A 22,401-nucleotide genomic window follows, 5' to 3' on the forward strand; every position below is an offset into this window, starting at 1 on the left:
ATCCGTAGGTATTTGTAGGATACTAACACGTTGACATAATCGTCACATCTTCATTGCTTATGTGCTTCAAATAAACGACTTTCACTCGTGATATTTCTGATGACGTTACTAGGCAGACAATGTGAACTCAAATATATTCCACATAGAAAAGTTTGATTAGAAAGTCCACGCATCCATAAATATATCTCATACGACATAGTGCTTCTCATAATTCCTGCTTGTGCAGAAGAAATCAATGGGCGTAGAAAATAAATGCTATATCAATACCTGATTTTAGTAGATGTCACAGTCTCCCGACATATTTTAGTAGATGTCACAGTCTTCCGACTTACCTTAGTAGATGTCACAGTCTCCCGACTTATTTTAGTAGATTTCACAGTCTCCCTGCTGATTTAAGTAGATGTCACAGTCTCCCGACTTATTAAAGTAGATTTCACAGTCTCCCGACTTACTTTAGTAGATGTCAGTCTCGCGACTTATAGTAGTAGATGTCACAGTCTCCCGACTTATCTTAGTAGATGTCACAGTTTCCCAACTTAATTTAGTAGATGTCACAGTCTCCCGACTTATTTTAGAAGATGTCAGTCTCCCGACTTATATCTGTAGATGTCTCAGTCTCCCGACTTATTTTAGTAGACGTCAGTCTCCCGACTTATTTTAGTAGATGTCACAGTCTCCCGACTTATTTTAGTAGATGTCACAGTCTCCCGACTTATTTTAGTAGATGTTAAGTCTTCCGACTTATATTAGTAGATGTCACAGTCTCCCGACTTATTTTAGTAGATGTCACAGTCTCCCGACTTATATTAGTAGATGTCAGTCTCCCGACTTATTTGAGTAGATATCAGTCTCCCGACTTATATTAGTAGATGTCTCAGTCTCCCGACTTATATTAGTAGATGTCAGTCTCCCGTCTTATATTAGTAGATGTCACAGTCTCCCGACTTATATTAGTAGATGTCAGTCTCCCGACTTATATTAGTAGATGTCTCAGTCTCCCGACTTATATTAGTAGATGTCAGTCTCCCGTCTTATATTAGTAGATGTCTCAGTCTCCCGGCTTATATTAGTAGATGTCAGTCTCCCGACTTATTTTAGTAGATGTCACAGTCTCCCGACTTATATTAGTAGATGTCTCAGTCTCCCGACTTATATTAGTAGATGTCTCAGTCTCCCGACTTATATAAGTAGATGTCAGTCTCCCGACTTATATTAGTATATGTCTCAGTCTCCCGACTTATATTAGTAGATGTCTCAGTCTCCCGACTTATATTAGTAGATGTCAGTCTCCCGACTTATTTTAGTAGACGTCACAGTCTCCCGACTTATTTTAGTAGATGTCACAGTCTCCCGACTTATTTTAGTAGATGTCACAGTCTCCCAATTTCCACCCAATCGCTTCCAGATATAAGGTGAACCGTTCAAGAATGAACTAGATCAAGCAACACTGTTTATCACTTGGGCAGGTTTAAAGAGATCAATGTATGTCTGTTTATCACTCTGGTATGATGAAAGAGATCAATGTAAACTCTGTTTATTACATAGACAAGTCGAAAGAGGTCAATGTAAACAATATGTCAATGTCACTCGGACAAGCTGAACGAGCTCATTGTAACCTGTTTATCTCACAGGCAAGCAAGACGAGCTCATTGTAACCTGTTTATCTCACAGGCAAGCTGGACGAGCTCATTGTAACCTGTTTATCTCACAGGCAAGCAAGACGAGCTCATAGTAACCTGTTTATCTCACAGGCAAGCAAGACGAGCTCATTGTAACCTGTTTATCTCACAGGCAAGCAAGACGAGCTCATTGTAACCTGTTTATCTCACAGGCAAGCAAGACGAGCTCATTGTAACCTGTTTATCTCACAGGCAAGCAAGACGAGCTCATTGTAACCTGTTTATCTCACAGGCAAGCAAGACGAGCTCATTGTAACCTGTTTATCTCACAGGCAAGCAAGACGAGCTCATTGTAACCTGTTTATCTCACAGGCAAGCTGGACGAGCTCATTGTAACCTGTATATCTCACAGGCAAGCTGGACGAACTCATTGTAACCTGTTTATCACACAGGCAAGCTGGACGAGCTCATTGTAACCTGTTTATCACACAGGCAAGCTGAACTCTGCCAATCGTCCATAAACTTGGACTTCATATCACTTTTACAAACTGGCAGGGATTTCCCTAATTAAACTTTGTGCTTTGACGTCACCAGACTTACAGGTTAAACACGGACAACTACATAACACGCCAACTGTGCCTGGAATGTCAAATTCACGTGCACTGTTTGACACGATTTGCTTATGCGGGTTGCAAGTAAAAAGGAAATCAGGAAACGATATATATCATGCAAGAACAAGAACTATTTGTGAAAACCCCATCAAACATATTTATTACAACAAGATCCAGGACTGCAGACTGCCGGAAGCCATGACGTATTGTTGCAGTGTTCCCAGTCGTCGTCGCCATAGCGAGGAGGCCACGGTGGCTGCCTCTCCACGCTGACAGGCCCAGACTGATGGAGATTCACCGGGAAAGCACCTGTTCCCTCAAATCACTTTAACCCTTGCAACACAGCCCCAGATCTACATGCTAACCTCTGTACAAAGCACTCTGTCTGAGAACACATACCTGGTTAATGCCATCTTCATTGACCAAGTGGCTGTTCATATTCCCATTGCAAGTGCTTGGGCTTGTCAAAGGCACAAATAGATATGCGACGCGACGTCTCGTCTTGCGCCAGACGGAACAGGAACCGTAGAAAAAGCAAGCAGTTGAACTGGGTAGGAATCTAATTAGATCTTAAGTAGGCTGGTGTTGATTCCTACTGAAAAATGTTGAACAAGAAATTCGATTCTCTGATAAAACATGATCTCATCTTTGTACTTTAGAGAAGGAGGTGCCTAGCCTGTGTTAGCACAAGTTTGTATCGTTTTTAAGCATGACACAACTGTGTGTGATCCCTCTATACAAATGTGTTTGGGCGATGTCAGACGGTGCAAGTCAGGAGTAGGGCAATGTCCTTCAGGGGGAGAGAGGTGTTAGTCAGGAGGAGGGAGGTGTCAAGTCAGGAGGCGTCAGTTAGGACAGGTGTTTTTCAGGTGGAGTAGGAGGAGGGAGACAGGTGTCAAGTCAGGAGGAGGGAGGTGTCAAGTCAGGAGAGAGGTGTCAAGTCAGCATGAGGGAGGTGTCAAGTCAGGATGGGATGTCTAGTGAGGAGGGAGGAGATGTCAAGTCAGGAGGAGGGAGGTGTCAAGTCAGGAGGGAGGAGATGTCAAGTCAGGAGGAGGGAGGTGTCAAGTCAGGAGGGAGGAGGTGTCAAGTCAGGAGGGAGGAGGTGTCAAGTCAGGAGGGAGGAGGTGTCAAGTCAGGAGGAGGGAGGTGTCAAGTCAGGAGGGAGGTGTCAATTCAGGAGGGAGGTGTCAAGTCAAGAGGGAGGAGGTGTCAGAATGAAGGAGGTGTCAAGTCAGGAGGAGGCAGGTGTCAAGTCAGGGGACAGGTGTCAAGTCAGGAGGAGAGAGGTGTCAAGTCAGGAGGGTGGAGGTGTCAGAAGGGAGGAGATGTCAAGTCAGGAGGAGGGAGGTGTCAAGTCAGGAGGGAGGTGTCAAGTCAGGAGTGAGGAGGTGTCAAGTCAGGTGGGAGGTGTCAAGTCAGGAGGGAGGTGTCAAGTCAGGAGGAGGGAGGTGTCAAGTCAGGAGGGAGGAGGTGTCAAGTCAGGAGGAAGGAGGTGTCAAGTCAGGTGGTGGGTGTCAAGACAGGAGGAAGGAGGTGTCAAGTCAGGAGGGAGGTGTCCAGTCAGGGAGGAGGTGTCAAGTCAGGAGGGAGGAGGTGTCAAGTCAGGAGGGAGGCGTCAAGTCAGAAGGGAGGAGGTGTCAAGTCAGGAGGGAGGTGTCAAGTCAGGAGGGAGGAGGTGTCAAGTCAGGTGGGAGGTGTCAAGTCAGGAGGAGGGAGGTGTCAAGTCAGGAGGAGGGAGGAGGGAGGTATCAAGTCATGAGTAGGAAGGGTTTGTCAAGTTAGCGGGAGGGAGGTTTTAAGTCAGGAGGAGGGAGGAGGTGTCAAGTCAGGAGGAGGGAGGTGTCAAGTCAGGAGGGGGGTGTCAAGTCAGGAGGAGGAAGGTGTCAAAACATGAGTAGGAAGGGTTTGGCAAGTCAGGAGGGAGGTTTTAAGTCAGGAGGGGGGGGGGGGGGGGGGGGGAGGAGGGAGGTGTCAGGTCAGGAGGAAGGAGGTGTCATGTCAGGATGGTGGTGTCAAGTCAGAAGGAAGGTGACAGTTAGAAGGAGATCGTGGAAACAAAAAATGGGTTCACCATTATCTAGACCATTGTCACAGTCAACACCGACAAGGCCTAAACTGCTGCACACTCAGTATGGACAATCACACTCACTCGGTGTTTCTGAAACGTATATTGTTGTAGCAATAAAAAAAATATCAGATTTTTTGTTATTTTCTTGGAATAGAACACAAGTATCCGGTGAAGACCGTGAGTTATCTCTCTGTATCATCAACTTTATGGAAGATGCTGACTCGCCAAGGTTCTGTCCCTTATCAATTACCTGTAACCGCTCTCGTACTCAGGGGTCAGTGTTACAGGGAAGGCCACGGTGCAATCACTTGCAATCTGATCCCATGGTTACACGTGTGATTAGATATTGTTTATAATTACAGCGGCGTTCGCCGTGTTGGGCGCTAGTGAAGCAAATGTCACCGCCGTCAAGTCCACGTGTAGACGGAGGAGTTACCCCGCCACGGCGCGGCCACATGAACGCTCATTTCACATTTACATTAGAATATACAAACATATATTTTATACACAGACAGAGACGGTCGGTATTAGAACCATATGTCAAAAGTGTGCCGTCTTGCCGACTGTCGACACCACGCTGGAGGTAGGTTTAGACGCCGGGCTGAATATCTCGCCCGCAGACTCGCCTGCCTTGATCCTCCCGCGTTCTCCTCCTGACTTGCCACATTGAAGAAACGGTGTAGGCCGTGTGCCACTGTACTGCTGGACCGCCATACGCCACGCAACCTCCAGCTTATTGTCTACGTTTTTTTAACAAGCATTTCTGGGATTTTGATCCATCATTCGTCGTTGACATATTTAATGTGTGGCCATCAGCAGGTTTACATGAAATGTATTGTCTTGCCTGATAATGTACGTGTTTGCTGACAGGACAAAACACCGGCAACGTCCTTGTTAATTAGAAAGTGTGTAGTTATGGCAAACCCAAAATTTATTACACCTACAACAGTCTCTTCTCACAGGAGTCCATTAAACCAATATGCCGTCTGCTGGCAGCTGTTCTAATTAGAAATAATTGCCGACTGCAGGGTGTAGTTGGTTATTCTTTTTTCCGACACTTTCACGGACTATTTATCAACACAATTCCTGGAGTTTCATTACAAGGAGTACCAGTTTGATACTTTATGCGGTCTTTCATTACGGTGGGTAATCAACATTTGACGTGTGTGATGTACTGTCGGGCGACCACCATCCCCCTCCCGCTGGGGTCTATCAGTGCTGTTCAGAGCCACACATTGAGTCGAGTCAGCTAACTGCCCCCTGCCTCGGGAATAAAGACTTGAAGCCAAGGTATTAGCCAGGAGATATAACCGTTAACAACTCGGTGACGTCATTGACAAATCCAAGAGTTTCCGATTTGAAAATGGGACAATGTGATTTTTTCATCCTGGTATCTCAGTGATCTCGCGTTTTCTAATGTTCTAGTTTATATTCGTGTTATTACTCGCTAGAGTGAACTGTAAATGTGTGAGTGGCGTTTTTCGCCACATGCAGAGCGTGTTGCTGCGTGAGGTGACCGGATGTGTGTGCAGACGAGTTTGTCTGATATAGCAACTATGTCATCACTGGCCGTGAACACAGGTAGCGCCATGCTCTCCGTTGTGGTGATGGTGCTTTATGCCTCTCAAACAGACGGGCGATTTACACCCCAGGACAAAAGTAACCTACAGAATCGAACAGGTGAGTGTTTGACGTTTCTTACTGATGTAGAAGGTTCGTAGGGTGTTTAGGTTTTCAGTAAATTATAATGTCAGAGGTGTTATGATAAGTTGAAATATGTAAACACAGTTAGGTGCTTGTATCGTGGCCCTTGCCACATCGGTGTGTTCTGCTCAGAATTCTTCTGCATCCAATTACACAGACGAACAATGCCGCGACTCCCACCATAGAGCTGATGAACTCCACGTAACACGAAGTCGCGTACAAAGAACTTTCGAATTTAACAAAAATATTCAATCCATTCATAAGTGGTAATAAAAGCGTTATTGCACAGTGGAGTACTTCGATATTCGACACTTCAGGACCACTTATTTAAAGCAGATTCGTGACTGTTTCTGTGAACCTGCCCTCACATTAATGGACGAAGCGGTATCAGTTGTCTTAGAAGAACCAACACAAACCCAATTCCTGAGGACTACATTCAGCTCAAACAGCCCTGATCAGGTCACTGACCACGCAACACTGACATACATATCATATTTAGTCATAACTAGTCTCTTTTGGTCGTGAAACTCGAGCGGAGTTTGTTAGCCTTACAATGTAACTCTACACCCTATGCCCTTGTAACTCTATGTGTTTTTATCAGCCACGCTGTTGAGCCAAATCACTCACTACGAAATGGTCATCCCCGTGTTGGTGGACGAGAGAGGCAAGTTCCTTAGTTACGACGTCCGTCAACAGCACGTGTTGTCAAGGAGGCGGCGTGACGTCACTTCCCGTAGACGACACCGTCAGAAACAACGCCGCAGACGTCGCCCCAAGAGGCTCTACCTGCAGAGGTTCCCCGTGGAGGAGGAGGGGAGGGTATTTTACAAACTCTCAGCTTATGGAAAAGAGTTTTATTTCAACTTGACTCTGAATACAAAGTTCATGTCAACGAAGTTTGTGACGGAGATATGGGGGTCTAACAGTATTGAGCGCAAAGCCAACGAGGTCCACGACTGTCATTACACCGGTTACAGCAGTTGGCCGGATGAGTCGCGCGCAGCCATCAGTAACTGTATGGGCCTGGTAAGTCGTTAGACTCCCAATGATATATGTTTAGTTATGTACAACACAGTTGATCTACTGTCTGTTTATTTCATATTCTAATGCAAACCTGTTTTGTCTACACATTCCACTCTACCTTCCAAACCACACGGTACGTCTAATACAAAATCCTGACCTCACACGTTGACGCGCGCCACATATTTTGCACCAAGTTTCACACAGATCCCCAAGCTCCGCACAGCGATATCGCGATCCCTACCAAACCTGAACGTATGCATCATGCGGATCCCATCAAAAATCACATAATCGTCCCTGGTTGATTTGCAATTTAAAATCTTCTTCGTAGAAACGGAGTTTAATTGCAATCTTTTCCGACGAATCTATTTTCAGCCAGAGAGCTTCTAACAGGATTGCCCTACTGATGGTGGTCGCTAGGTGGAAGTCATAACTAGTTTTGGAATTATTCACAAAACCAACCCAAATCCGATGATATACCGTCAGTCAGGTGTCTCGTGACGTTAAAAGACAAGCTGATTCTATCATATACCGCCAGTCAGGTGTCTCGTGGCGTTAAAACACAAGCTGATTCTATCATATACCGCCAGTCAGGTGTCTCGTGGCGTTAACACACAAGCTGATTCTATCCTATACCGCCAGTCAGGTGTCTCGTGGCGTTAAAACACAAGCTGATTGTATCCTATACCGCCAGTCAGGTGTCTCGTGGCGTTAACACACAAGCTGATTGTATCCTATACCGCCAGTCAGGTGTCTCGTGGCGTTAAAACACAAGCTGATTGTATCCTATACCGCCAGTCAGGTGTCTCGTGACGTTAAAACACAAGCTGATTCTATCATATACCGCCAGTCAGGTGTCTCGTGGCGTTAAAACACAAGCTGATTCTATCCTATACCGCCAGTCAGGTGTCTCGTGGCGTTAAAACACAAGCTGATTCTATCCTATACCGCCAGTCAGGTGTCTCGTGGCGTTAAAATACAAGCTGATTGTATCCTATACCGCCAGTCAGGTGTCTCGTGACGTTAACACACAAGCTGATTGTATCCTATACCGCCAGTCAGGTGTCTCGTGGCGTTAACACACAAGCTGATTCTATCATATGCCGCCAGTCAGGTGTCTCGTGGCGTTAACACACAAGCTGATTCTATCATATACCGTCAGTCAGGTGCCTCGTGGCGTTAACACACAAGCTGATTCTATCATATGCCGCCAGTCAGGTGTCTCGTGGCGTTAACACACAAGCTGATTCTATCATATGCCGCCAGTCAGGTGTCTCGTGGCGTTAACACACAAGCTTATCCTAAGGGATTCTAAGTCTCGTTGCGGGCCTGGCACTTGTTTCTGAACTCAGTGGGACTATATGTGTTGTCCATGAGTCAATAACTTCAAACAAATTACACGTATACAACAAGCAGATCTGGCGTTGCCCTGCATTAAGCATGTAGCCAGGGGAGGGGAGGGGTTTAATGTAGGAGACATGCTGATGCATAGCTAATCATGATCCCCTTTGTTTCTGTGATCATAAATCAAAGAGGTAGACATTTTCTGAAGTAATTTTACAATGGGAGTTGGCGATACATAATACCGATTGAAGACTGGTAGCATAGCACAGGAAGTTCCCGTAAAACTCACTGACAGCAGGAGATGCATGTCGAGCTCTACAGAGATTGTCCTGTTCTAAATTCACAAAGAAATGTGTTTAAAGGAAAATATCATCTTCGATAACACAAGCAAAGCTAAGCCTGTATCGACAAACAGCGAAAACTGCGCTGATAATATGTGTGACTGGTGTTGGCTTAGTCGTCTAAGATGCTGCGATTCGCTATGACACCTATGATCCAGTCTCGCCCCGATTGTTTCTAGATTTCTCACCACCATACCGTCCTCATGGGTTTCACCAAAGTTGTAAATGTCTGAAACCTGCATCACTTCGGGCTTTCCTCCCACAAGAAGCTGACACGCCGTGATATAACCGGAATACTGTTAAAAGCGGCGTATAGGTCTTCACCAACACATGATTGCCGTCAAAGGCGACTATGCTTGTAAGAGGCGACTAACGGGATCGGGTGGTTAGGCTCGCTGATTTGGTTGATGCATGTCATCGTATCCCAATTGTGTGGATCGATGCTCATGATATCAATCACTAGATTGTCTGGTCCGGACTCGATTATTTACAGGCCGCCGTCATACAGCTGGAATATTGCTGAGTGCGGCGTTAAACAAGAAACAAACAATCAATCAATCAATCAGTCAAAGCGGCGTTAAACCAAGTTCACTCTTCATGACTGGCATTGCCCACAGTGAAACCCTGTTAGACCGGACACCCTGCATTCCGGACAATTCATGCATGGATAGGACCCCAGTACCCCAAATAGGACCCCAGTACCCCAAAATAGGACCCAAGTACCCCAAATAGGACCCCAGTACCACATTTGTGTCGCTAGAGCAGAATATAACATGAATCGGTCGGTCAGACAGAGATTTAATTGCCTGCTGTCATCGCACCCAGGTGGCCTATCGCTGCTCACTGTTTTGTCTGGTCCAGATTAGATTATTTACAGTGATATGCATGTAGAAGTTGGATGTAAACATGACATTATTGTGTATTATTGTGGATAACAAGTTCTTTGTTGTACACACACAGCAGGCCACGGCTATTTCTTGTCCTTCATCATAACGGTAAATGTGTTGTCGGAACTTACTTGGCAAATTGCCACGAACTGTGAAGGTGTTGAACTGTTGATGTCTTGATAATATTTTATATATCTGGTGTATAGACAACCAATAGACAGAATATGACGCGACGAGAATGCAACACTTTTAACACAACCCGGAAATAGGTTTAAATGACCCACCAGTGTCTTTGCAGCCACCCAAAGGAAAACACCCAAATTCTAAACAAACAGATTGATGGGAATATACCCATCTGGACGCATCCTGGATCCATAGTGGATCATGGCATATCATATTTTATCCATGAAGTTAAGTTAATTTTTATAGCCAAAGCAGGCATTTCTATAACAGATCGCTGGAGGCGTGTTAGTTGTGCTGCACGACATGACGGTGTACGCGTGAACGTGGTGTTGCACGACATGACGACGGTGACGTGAACGTGGTGCTGTATGACATGACGGCGGTGACATGAATGTTGTGCTGCACGTCATGACGGTTGAGACGTGAACGTAGTGCTGCATGACATGACGAAGGTGGCAGGAACGTGATGCTATACGACATGACGGCAGTGACGTGAACGTGGTGCTGCACGACATGTCGGCGGTGACGTGAACGTGATACTGTACGACATTACGGCGGTGACATGAACGTGGTGCTCCACGGCGGTGACGCGAACGTGATGCTGCACGACATGGCGACGGTGATATGAACGTGGTGTTGCACGACATGACGGCGGTGACGTGAACGTGGTGCTCAACGGTGGTGACGCGACCGTGGTGCTGCACGACATGACGGCGGTGACGTGAACGTGGTGTTGCACGACAGGACGGCGGTGACGTGAACGTGGTGTTGCACGACATGACGTCTGTGACTCCCCTGTGCATCCTTTGTATGAAAGTGTTATCGCGTCTTACCCCGTCTCACACTCGCAATTATACAGACTGATTCCAAATGCATCGCTTTACGTTTATTTGTTTGGTCTAGTGAACGCTGCACGTGGCAACGCTACATCATTCCACTTTCGTCGACGTTCACCCCGCGCGTGCCATCGACGTCGGCGTATGTAGGATTAATGGACTAAAAATGAGGGGTCAATGCTGGTAATACTTGGGGGAGACTGTGCATTGTAGTGAGGTATCGGTTGCGGCCGACGTGCAGACAGTTCTCTACAAACTAGGTGAACATGTGGTCGGACAGGCCGCCGAGTCTGGCGCTGTGTGGAGCTATCTAGGTCGGTGCGGATCCTGAATCAGCTCTTCAGTGTGAGCGGCTTCGTTCAACTGTTGGTTGGATATACATACTTAATTAGCGGATATCGCTTTGTGCTGTTTATATGTGGCTGCTGTGCTGGACATGATTATTATTCTACTCCCTTTGAAGTGTCCGTGTGGTCTGTGTGTAGGAAGCGATGTAGGGAGCTGCTGGGTTGGCTCGCCAGTGCCATGAGGATAGCCGTTCACAGTTGTTTAAAATGGGAGTCAGGTACTTTCAGCATACAAGTATACAAGTTTGTATGATATTCGAGACATTGTATGATATTGGCGACAAAGTATGATTTATATGACGTTTTATTATACACGTATATATTACGTTGTATGAAGTACCTGACGTTGTATGATATATATATGTGATGTATGATATACATGACGTTGTATGGTATACATGACGTTGTATGATATATACTCTACGTTGCATGATAGAGGCGACGTTGTATGATATATACTCGACGTTGTATGATATAGGCGACGTTGTATGATATATACTCGACGTTGCATGATATAGGCGACGTTGTATGATATAGGCCGGCGGTGTTGTACGATATACCCGACGTTGCATGTTATACACGGCGTTGCATGTTATACACGGCGTCGCACGATATACCCGACGTTGCATCTTATACACGGTGTCGCACGATATACCCGACGTTGCATCTTATACACGGTGTCGCACGATATACACGACGTTGCATCTTATACACGGCGTCGCACGATATACACGACGTTGCATCTTATACACGGCGTCGCACGATATACACGACGTTGCATGTTATACACGGCGTCGCACGAAATACCCGACGTTGCATGTTATACACGGCGTCGCACGAAATACCCGACGTTATATGACGCACTTGAGGTTGCATGACGTACCCGAAGTGTTGTGTTGTTCGTGACATTATCGGATATACCCGACGCTGTGTGTTGCACAAGACATTATCGGATATACCCGACGTTGTGTGTTTTACAGACATTATCGGATATGTCCGACGTAGAGTGTTGTACAGACATTATCGGATATACCCGACGTTGTGTGTTGTACAGACATTATCGGATATACCCGACGTTGAGTGTTTTACAGACATTATCGGATATGTCCGACGTAGAGTATTGTACAGACATTATCGGATATACCCGACGTTGATTGTTGTACAGATATTATCGGATATACCCGACGTTGTGTGTTGTACATAGAGGTTATCACGCGAGTGTGTTTGGGGATGGTAAATATCCTGCATTAGGAATGAACATTGTATTTAGCGAGCCATGGCGAGCTAAATACATAGTGTTTATTCCTAAGACAGGATATTTACCAACCCCAAACACACAAGCGTGATAACCTCTTTATCATATAATGTCATTCTTTAATTTTGTGCTTCAAAATCGCTATCCCTCTCTCACAAATATTACCGAAACATTGCGAGTTTTCCTGGAATGAGCGCATTAATATTTATTACGTCACAGGGTAAGTGATGTATCAGTCGTACAGTGACAGTAGCCAACATAGCTCCAACTGAAATCTGAAACTGAAACAATTGTTTTAAATTGCATTTCGTCGCAATCCATCGGTCTATCCTAGAGTAACTGCCCTTTGTCAAAGGGAAGCTACTCTAACCCTAGTCTATGAGACGTCACGGCCACGGTCAGACGTTGTTGACAGTCGGCCTCTCCTATCATAACGTTAAGTTTAGTCAGATGCACACACAGCGACAAAACGAAACAAGGTAACAATTCAAACATATTTCGGCCAAATCCAACTATTTTAATTTGTGGAGAAGGTTTCAAGCCGCAGAGGTCTACAAGCACAGATATGACTACTGATCCCGCTTGGCTAGGCCTCGTGCCCTCGCAAAATTGTTTCGAAATTTATATCTCAAAAGTTGCCAATGCCTTAGCTACGTCACAGTTAGACACAGATTTTCAGTATATTAGACTGTTCCTTTGATAATGATAGCAATTATCCCTGTAGTTTATCCAGATTCCCGATGGTTAATTCTGACTCGATCGCCAAATGACGAGAGCGACGCCATGTTTGTTTATAAACGGTGAAAGTAGTCCCTACTTGACCTTTGAAATTTGCATCTCTATCCGCATATGACCCCAACGGATATCGTTTTTATCCGTTGGCTTTATCCTGCCGAGAAACCTACCCATTATATGATAAAAGACATTATCGGATATACCCGACGCTGTGTGTTGTACAGACATTATCGGATATACCCGACGTTGTGTGTTGTACAGACATTATCGGATATACCCGACGTTGTGTGTTGTACAGACATTATCGGATATACCCGACGTAATGTAGATCATTCGACGTCATTTGATATGCCTGACGTTTCATCTCCAACCACTCGCTGCATCAAGTCCAACGTTGTTGGATATCTCGTCGGGACGTTTTTTGATGTACCCGATGTTATTCTGACACATATTTCGATGTTATGCCCACACCCACCCCTTTCCCAAAACATTTTACTTCACAGGACAATATTTACTCCACAATTACCTTCCCCAAAGAACACATTTGCGGCGACTCTTGGACGAGAGCCGTATCTATTTCCCGCTCTACTACCTGACCGAGCAGTATTTATTTCACAACTGATTTATCTAGCCGTGTACGACAGGGGTAGCACTTCCTTGATTGTGATTGATAGACCTTTGTAATCTCTTCAATTGCTAGTTCAGAAGCATTTTCTGGTGCTGAAGTGTTGGTCCGACTGTTTACAGTCTACTAATCGCCCTGGAAGTGAGCTTTGCTCGCGGGGTAATTGTTTCCGGCCTGGGGGGAGGGGCTGTCGATGACTACCCCCCCGCCGAGTTTGCTGTAAGCCTACCCCTCCCAGCCGAAGGAGCCGAAATGGTTCTTGGTTTCCGGTGCGATGAAGGGATGTTGTTACATCTCTGACAGCCTGGTGGAATCCGACTGAAGTTGGTCTTCTAATCGCCTGCTTCACGATCAAGCGCTGTCTTTAGTTCCTTGAACATGAAATAACTCAGTTGTCACTTTTGAGGTGGCGCCATTGTCGATGGAGGCTATGTCTGAGCCATTCTGTAGTAAGTGGAGATGTGTTTCCCCCACCTCGCGGGGCACTGTGCTGATTGGTCTTCACAGTCATGCCATCCTGAGGATGTGATATGAACTACATGGCCAGGGACTTAGTCTTATGAAATATCACAAGTCGACCGAGGTAAATGCTATAGATGGATAAAGCACGATGGTTGGGCAGCATAAATGTCGTCCAAGGAGTATATTTTAGAATTGACATTCACTTTGTGTGAGTTCATTGGAGAATGAACCTTCATGTGAGGGCCAAACTGTATGAACGTCGGAGCTTGTCGTGAATGTCAATTTTTAATATTTTTTTTATCACAATTTCTTACCTCAAAGGATGTAGGCCTAGATCTAAACTCAATTTTATTTGTACGTGTGACGTCAATTTTACACTGACAGCCATACAAGAACCAGCTATACCGCGGAATAAAATAGTTCCTTAAAGGGAGAGGTGACACGAGCGTATGGATGCACAACTTGCTCTTCAGAAACATCTTACGCAACACGTGTTCAAATAATATCACCATTAGATGAGAAAGGTCTGTAAAGAACTACCTCAGTAAGTCGGTCACAATGACAGCGCGTCGTAATACATTTACATCAAGTACAAGACGTCAAAATGGCCGACAGGATAAACGTGACGGGAGAGAGTTCCGAAATTGTTAATGTACCTGTGGCGGTTACACGTGTTAGTCATCATTGATCAACTGACCGATCATTGAAAGGTGATTAAAAATGCGTCAAACAGACGGTAAATACATAGATTGCTGGAGACGGTCACTGTCAGCCTAGACACGGATCGAGTCGATACCACGATAGTATATATGTGGATTTCTTCGTTTGTTCATTAGGATGGGCCGTAGCGAGGATATTCATGAACAATCACGCAGTCAAGCTCTCTGACGTTTCTCAATGTATACTGAAACGATGAGACCAAGATTAAAGGTTCTAAATGATCAGAAAGAACGCTTATGTGTGTTTTCGGGCTAGGGAATTCCCAGGGTTTTCCCCAGGAATGTCGAAGTAGTCCGTCGGTGTTTCATCATTTCAAGAACGTGTCGTGTCGTTCATACACTTATGAACGTCAATTTCGCGGTCATGTGACCGACCTCTCGTCCAATGGAAAAGCCGTATATCGTGTAAACGTCAAATTAATATTATAATAAAAATATTATTATAATAAAATACAGTAAATTACGGCTATCCTAACAACCATAGGGGCATTTCTCTTTTGAACATCTTAGGGAAGGTTTTTACGTCTAGTCTAGAAAAACGCCTTAGAATCTGGATAAATGAGCTTATTTCAGAATCCCAAGCAGGTTTCCGTTCTTATTATTCTACCATTGATCATATCTTTACGCTGCATGCATTATGTTCCAAATATCTCTGTAAACAAAAAGGCAGATTTTATGGTGCATTCATTGAATTTAGAAAGGCGTTTGATTATGTTGACGGGAAGAAATGCTATATTTACTCTTACAAAAAGGATGACATGGTAAAATGTACAATTTGTTAAAAAGTATGTATGCATCTGTAAAAGCAGGTGTAAAGATTGGTTGCTTTAAAACTTCTTTTTTAACACCTCTAGTGGGGTAAGACAAGGCTGCGTTTTGAGCCTTAACTTATTTATTTTATTTATTAATGAGCTTGTGTTGGAAATGTATGCTGCTTGCGATCATGGTATATTTGTTACCCAAAATATTGAAGATCTGATATTAATCCTATTTGCCGATGACATTATACTTTTCTCGTATATTGTTTTGGGCTTGCCGAGACAGCTAGCTGTTTTAAATACATATTGTTTGAAATGGGGATAGTGTGTAAATCTTGAAAAATCAAATGTTATTGTATTAAGACATGGAGGGATAATAACCAAGTATGAGGCAATGGCACTGGATAATGTGAAGATAAAGACGGTAACGTACTATAAATAGCTTGTTCTCCTCACGGTTAAGATGGCCTAAAGCATGTGAAACTCTTGCCTTGCAAGCACGGAAGGCAAATAGTATAGGGCCAGTTTTTCATTTGTTCAGTAAAAACAGATTTATAGATTTCTCGACTGCTTATAATAATTATATTTGACATTACAATCGCTCCAATATTGCTATTTGAGATCGACAGAGATGTAACACTCTGGACATGTGACCTAAATGTTATTTATCTCACAACTGTTCTATGGGCCATGTGGCCTGAATTACGAAAAAAACTTGATTGAGGTTAAAACGAACTCAAAGGGACCACTAATTTTAGTTCGTAATAACCGTAGTTCGGTATAAGCATATAATCAGCATATATACAACAAATGGCCGGGACTAAAAATAAGTTCGTTATATCGGTATGTTCGTTATAAGCGTCTTCGTTATAAACGTAGTTTACTGTATATGCAAAAAGCAGAGTCGATTGAAATAGACTATATCATGAGCACATGTTTATGAATCACTTCAGATAGTGATGATACCAGCTGTTCGCGAAAACGTGAGCGTATCCTGCCCCACCAGTCACAAACTCTTGCAAAGGCAAGTCAATTGTTCACGGAAACACGAAATAAAGGGCAAGGTGACTATTGGGGAGTTGAAGTCATCCCTAGCTCTTGTCACACAGTCTTGTGGAGAGTGTTTTGTCACTCTGAATCTTATGCATAGATCTACTTCTTGGCCACATTATCTTGTTCTGACTATGGCAACCCAAGTCATAAATAATTAGTGTCAATGAGGATGCCTACTTCTTGCCTAAATGTCTTTTCCCCAAAATGTACATAGATGTTTTCAATGAGGAAGTCCAGCATTTCACATATCGTTTTCTCAGTAAACTTCTGATGACATTTGCTTTCACGTTTGACAAACTGACCTGAACCTCTGAAGATAGATATGTAACTGTATATAGGGTCACCACGTTTTGTTACTAAAGCCCCGTGGATCAGGGAATGGAGTTTCCCATACGTTTGTCATATGGGATAGTGGTATACAAAGTTGAAATGAAATGTTTTGACAGAATTGAACTTGGTTCTTCTGACGTTAAAAGAGGCGGCATAAATGTCGTCCAACACGTATAAAGCACGTTCACAGAGGCGGTATAAATGTTGTCCAACACGTATACAGCACGTTGTCAGTTGCGGTATAAATGTTGTCCAACACGTATAAAGCACGTTAACAGAGGCGGTATAAATGTCGTCCAACACGTATAAAGCACGTTAACAGAGGCGGTATAAATGTCGTCCAACACGTATACATCATGTTAACAGAGGCGGTATAAATGTTGTCCAACACGTATAAAGCACGTTAACAGAGGCGGTATAAATGTCGTCCAACACGTATAAAGCACGTTAACAGAGGCGGTATAAATGTCGTCCAACACGTATAAAGCACGTTAACAGAGGCGGTATAAATGTCGTCCAACACGTATAAAGCACGTAACAGTTGCGGTATATATGTCGTCCAACACGTATACAGCACGTTGACAGGGGCTGTATATATGTTGTCCAACACGTATACATCACGTTGACAGGGGCGGTATAAATGTTGTCCAACACGTATACATCACGTTAACAGAGGCGGTATAAATGTTGTCCATCACGTATAAAGCACGTTGACAGAGGCGGTATATATGTCTTCCAAGACGTATACATCACGTTGACAGGGGCGGTATAAATGTTGTCCAACACGTATACATCACGTTGACAGAGGCGGTATAAATGTTGTCCATCACGTAAAAAGCACGTGGACAGGGGCGGTATATATGTCTTCCAACACGTATACAGCACGTTGACAGGGGCGGTATATATGTTGTCCAACACGAATAAAGCACGTTAACAGAGGCGGTATAAATGTCGTCCAACACGTATAAAGCACGTAACAGTTGCGGTATATATGTCGTCCAACATGTATACAGCACGTTGACAGGGGCGGTATATATGTTGTCCAACACGTATACATTACGTTGACAGGGGCGGTATAAATGTTGTCCAACACGTATACATCACGTTAACAGAGGCGGTATAAATGTTGTCCAACACGTATAAAGCACGTTAACAGAGGCGGTATAAATGTCGTCCAACACGTATAAAGCACGTTAACAGAGGCGGTATATATGTTGTCCAACACGTATACATCACGTAACAGTTGCGGTATAAATGTCGTCCAACACGTATAAAGCACGTTGACAGGGGCGGTATATATGTCGTCCAACACGTATACAGCACGTTGACAGGGGCGGTATATATGTTGTCCAACACGTATACATCACGTTGACAGGGGCGGTATAAATGTTGTCCAACACGTATACATCACGTTAACAGAGGCGGTATAAATGTTGTCCAACACGTATAAAGCACGTTAACAGAGGCGGTATAAATGTCGTCCAACACGTATAAAGCACGTTAACAGAGGCGGTATAAATGTTGTCCAACACGTATAAAGCACGTTAACAGAGGCGGTATAAATGTCGTCCAACACGTATAAAGCACGTTAACAGGCGGTATAAATGTCGTCCAACACGAATAAAGCACGTTAACAGAGGCGGTATAAATGTAGTCCAACACGTATAAAGCACGTAACAGTTGCGACATATATGTCGTCCAGCACGTATACAGCACGTTGACAGGGGAGGTATATATGTTGTCCAACACGTATACATCACGTTGACAGGGGCGGTATAAATGTCATCCAACACGTATAAAGCACGTTACAGTTGCGGTATATATGTCGTCCAACACGTATACAGCACGTTGACAGGGGCGGTATATATGTTGTCCAACACGTATACATCACGTTGACAGAGGCGGTATAAATGTTGTCAAACACGTAAAAAGCACGTGGACAGAGGCGGTATAAAGGTTGTCCATCCCGTATAAAGCACGTTGACAGGGGCGGCATAAATGTTGTCAAACACGTATAAAGCACGTTGACAGGGGCGGTATAAACGTTGTCCATCACGTATAAAGCACGTTGACAGGGGCGGTATAAACGTTGTCGAACACGTATAAAGCACGTTGACAGGGGCGGTATAAACGTTGTCCATCACGTATAAAGCAAGTTGACAGGGGCGGTATAAACGTTGTCGAACACGTATAAAGCACGTTGACAGGGGCGGTATATATGTCTTCCAAGACGTATACATCACGTTGACAGAGGCGGTATAAATGTTGTCCAACACGTATAAAGCACGTTGACAGGGGCGGTATATATGTCTTCCAAGACGTATACATCACGTTGACAGGGGCGGTATAAATGTAGTCAAACACGTAAAAAGCACGTGGACAGGGGCGGTATAAACGTTGTCCATCACGTATAAAGCACGTTGACAGGGGCAGTATAAACGTTGTCAAATACGTATAAAGCACGTTGACAGGGGCGGTATATATGTCTTCCAAGACGTATACATCACGTTGACAGCGGCGGTATAAATGTTGTCCATCACGTATAAAGCACGTTGACAGGGGCGGTATATATGTCTTCCAAGACGTATACATCACGTTGACAGGGGCGGTATAAATGTAGTTAAACACGTAAAAAGCACGTGGACAGGGGCGGTATAAACGTTGTCCATCACGTATAAAGCACGTTGACAGAGGCGGTATATATGTCTTCCAAGACGTATACATCACGTTGACAGGGGCGGTATAAATGTTGTCCAACACGTATACATCACGTTGACAGGGGCGGTATATATGTCTTCCAAGACGTATACATCACGTTGACAGGGGCGGTATAAATGTTGTCCAACACGTATACATCACGTTGACAGAGGCGGTATAAATGTTGTCCATCACGTATAAAGCACGTTGACAGGGGCGGTATATATGTCTTCCAAGACGTATACATCACGGTATAAATGTTGTCCATCACGTAAAAAGCACGTGGACAGGGGCGGTAATTAGAGACACCAATAAACAAACAACTAACTACATGAACACCGTCCTGTGTTGCAGTACGGCTTCTTCTCTACGACCGACGACGACTACTTCGTTGAGCCTCTGTGGAACCACACCAACATCGTTGGAGTGGAGGGTTACCCGCACATCGTCTACACCCGCTCCTCCCTCAAACTGCGCGACGACGACTCCCACTGCGGCGTCAGCGGTAACAACATCACAACATCCTCCGCATGACTCACTTAAAGGACATGTAGGGCTTCTGTAAATACGGGATGGGTTGTTCATTACACTGAAAGGTTATCCATAAAACTACAAATTTGTTCACGTTTGAAGTAAATTTGATTGTGGGTAAGAACTGGAGTAACCAACTCGAAACTCGGAATTACGGTTTATTTTCCCCTCGGTAATTAATATGTCATAGATCTTTTCTCATGGCGATAGTTATTCTTATAATATTTCCGGGGGCACGGGGGGCCCAGTCGTCTAAGGCGCCGCAATTCGCTGTGCAGAGTTGTGTCCCTTGGGCGCGCCAGAAACCTATGATTGTGGGTTCGAATTCCGGTTCGCCCCGATTATGTTTCTAGGTTTGTCTGCACCATACCGTGCTCGTGGGTTTCACCGAAGTGGTAAACGTCTGTGACCTTCATCACTTCGGGCTTTCCTCCCACATTAAGCTGACACGCCGTGATATAATTGGAAAAATGTTAAAAGCGGCGTTAAACCCAACTCACTCACTCATAATATTTCCGACGAGATCGGTGGACAGGTAATACCATACGCCTCGTTTTGTCGGGCTCTCCTTCCAGACATTCAGGACAAGAAAATGAAATGGCTTCTCAACAAATCTCCGCGGATCTTCAATGAGGTTGTCAAACACAGGAGCTATGCCCGACACTGGCGTCATATTAAAAAAGAAAAGTTTCGCAAGGGTCGCCATAAACGTTCAACCAGCACCGACCGTGACGTAGAGACAGTCGTCGTCGTCGACAAGCGCATGGTCAACTACCACGGTCAGCACGAGATAGAGAGATACGTCCTGACAATCATGAACATTGTAAGTATATTGACGGTGATATAAATAAACGTCCTGACATTCATGAACACCGTAAGTACATTGACTGTGAAACAGAGCGATACGTCCTGACAATCATGAACATTGTTAGTATATTGACGGTGATATAAATAAACGTCCTGCCAATCATGAACATTGTAAGTGTTTTGACGGTGACAGAAGAGATGCGTCCTGACAATCATGAACATTGTAAGTACATTGACGGTGATATAAATAAACGTCCTGACAATCATGAACATTGTAAGTGTTTTGACGGTGAAAGAGAGATACGTCCTGATAATCATGAACATTGTAAGTATATTGATGGTGAAACAGAGAGATGCGCCGTGACAATCATGAACATTGTATTTTGACGTTGAAACAGAGAGATGCGTCCTGACAATCATGAACATTGTAAGTATTTTGATGGTGATATAAATAAACGTCCTGACAATCATGGACATTGTAAGTGTTTTGACGGTGAAAGAGAGATGCGTCCTGACAATCATGAACATTGTAAGTATTTTGATGGTGAAACAGAGAGGTGCGTCCTGACAATCATGAACATTGTAAATATATTGACGGTGAAACAGAGAGGTGCGTCCTGACAATCATGAACATTGTAAATATATTGACGGTGAAACAGAGAGGTGCGTCCTGACAATCATGAACATTGGAAGTACATTGACGGTGATATAAATAAACGTCCTGACAATCATGAACATTGTAAGTGTTTTGACGGTGAAAGAGAGATACGTCCTGATAATCATGAACATTGTAAGTATATTGATGGTGAAACAGAGAGATGCGCCGTGACAATCATGAACATTGTATTTTGACGTTGAAACAGAGAGATGCGTCCTGACAATCATGAACATTGTAAGTATTTTGATGGTGATATAAATAAACGTCCTGACAATCATGGACATTGTAAGTGTTTTGACGGTGAAAGAGAGATGCGTCCTGACAATCATGAACATTGTAAGTATTTTGATGGTGAAACAGAGAGATGCGTCCTGACAATCATGAACATTGTAAATATATTGACGGTGAAACAGAGAGGTGCGTCCTGACAATCATGAACATTGGAAGTATATTGACGGTGAAACAGAGAGATGCGTCCTGACAATCATGAACATTGGAAGTATATTGACGGTGAAACAGAGAGATGCGTCCTGACAATCATGAACATTGTAAATATATTGAAAGTGAAACAGATACAGGAGCGTGCACCCTGTCGCTTCACGTGTAGTTGAATGTTTCCTAATCCAAGTGTTTCCTGCCCCAGTAGCACACTGTTTCCTAAGCAATATAGACTCTGTTTTGTTTCTTGAGGTCAGGTGGCCAAACTCTTCCATGATCCGAGCATCGGCAACAGCGTGAACATCATCATCACTCGCCTCGTGCTGCTCACAGAGGACCAGGTAGGACAGAGGACGGTCCTCGCTGTGAC

General features: G+C 44.2%; 2 protein-coding genes across 2 annotated transcripts in view; both read left to right on the forward strand.

Annotated features, from left to right (window-relative positions):
- Nucleotides 1-3,198: 3,198 nt before the first annotated feature.
- On the forward strand, nucleotides 3,199-3,996 carry LOC125381970. The gene has a single exon (XM_048399366.1). The coding sequence runs from the start codon at nucleotides 3,199-3,201 to the stop codon at nucleotides 3,994-3,996; it is 798 nt and encodes a 265-aa protein (XP_048255323.1).
- A 920-nt stretch (nucleotides 3,997-4,916) lies between these two features.
- The window catches only part of LOC124125427 (A disintegrin and metalloproteinase with thrombospondin motifs 6-like), a 62,124-nt gene continuing 44,639 nt past the window's right edge, over nucleotides 4,917-22,401 (forward strand). The window contains exons 1-5 of the mRNA XM_048400145.1: nucleotides 4,917-5,981; nucleotides 6,607-7,031; nucleotides 19,952-20,102; nucleotides 20,704-20,951; nucleotides 22,289-22,372. Of these exons, the coding sequence (XP_048256102.1) occupies nucleotides 5,822-5,981; nucleotides 6,607-7,031; nucleotides 19,952-20,102; nucleotides 20,704-20,951; nucleotides 22,289-22,372 (1,068 nt within the window). The 5' untranslated portion in view covers nucleotides 4,917-5,821. The remainder of the gene's footprint in view (nucleotides 5,982-6,606; nucleotides 7,032-19,951; nucleotides 20,103-20,703; nucleotides 20,952-22,288; nucleotides 22,373-22,401) is intronic.

This window comes from Haliotis rufescens, unplaced genomic scaffold, assembly GCF_023055435.1.
Source record: "Haliotis rufescens isolate VD_foot unplaced genomic scaffold, xgHalRufe1.0.p SCAF_2, whole genome shotgun sequence".
In the NCBI taxonomy this organism is placed as follows: Eukaryota; Metazoa; Mollusca; class Gastropoda; order Lepetellida; family Haliotidae; genus Haliotis; species Haliotis rufescens.

What these genes read in the sequence shown, in the direction of transcription:
- LOC125381970 (XM_048399366.1), top strand. Translation starts at nt 3,199, where the DNA reads ATGGGATGTCTAGTGAGGAGGGAGGAGATGTCAAGTCAGGAGGAGGGA.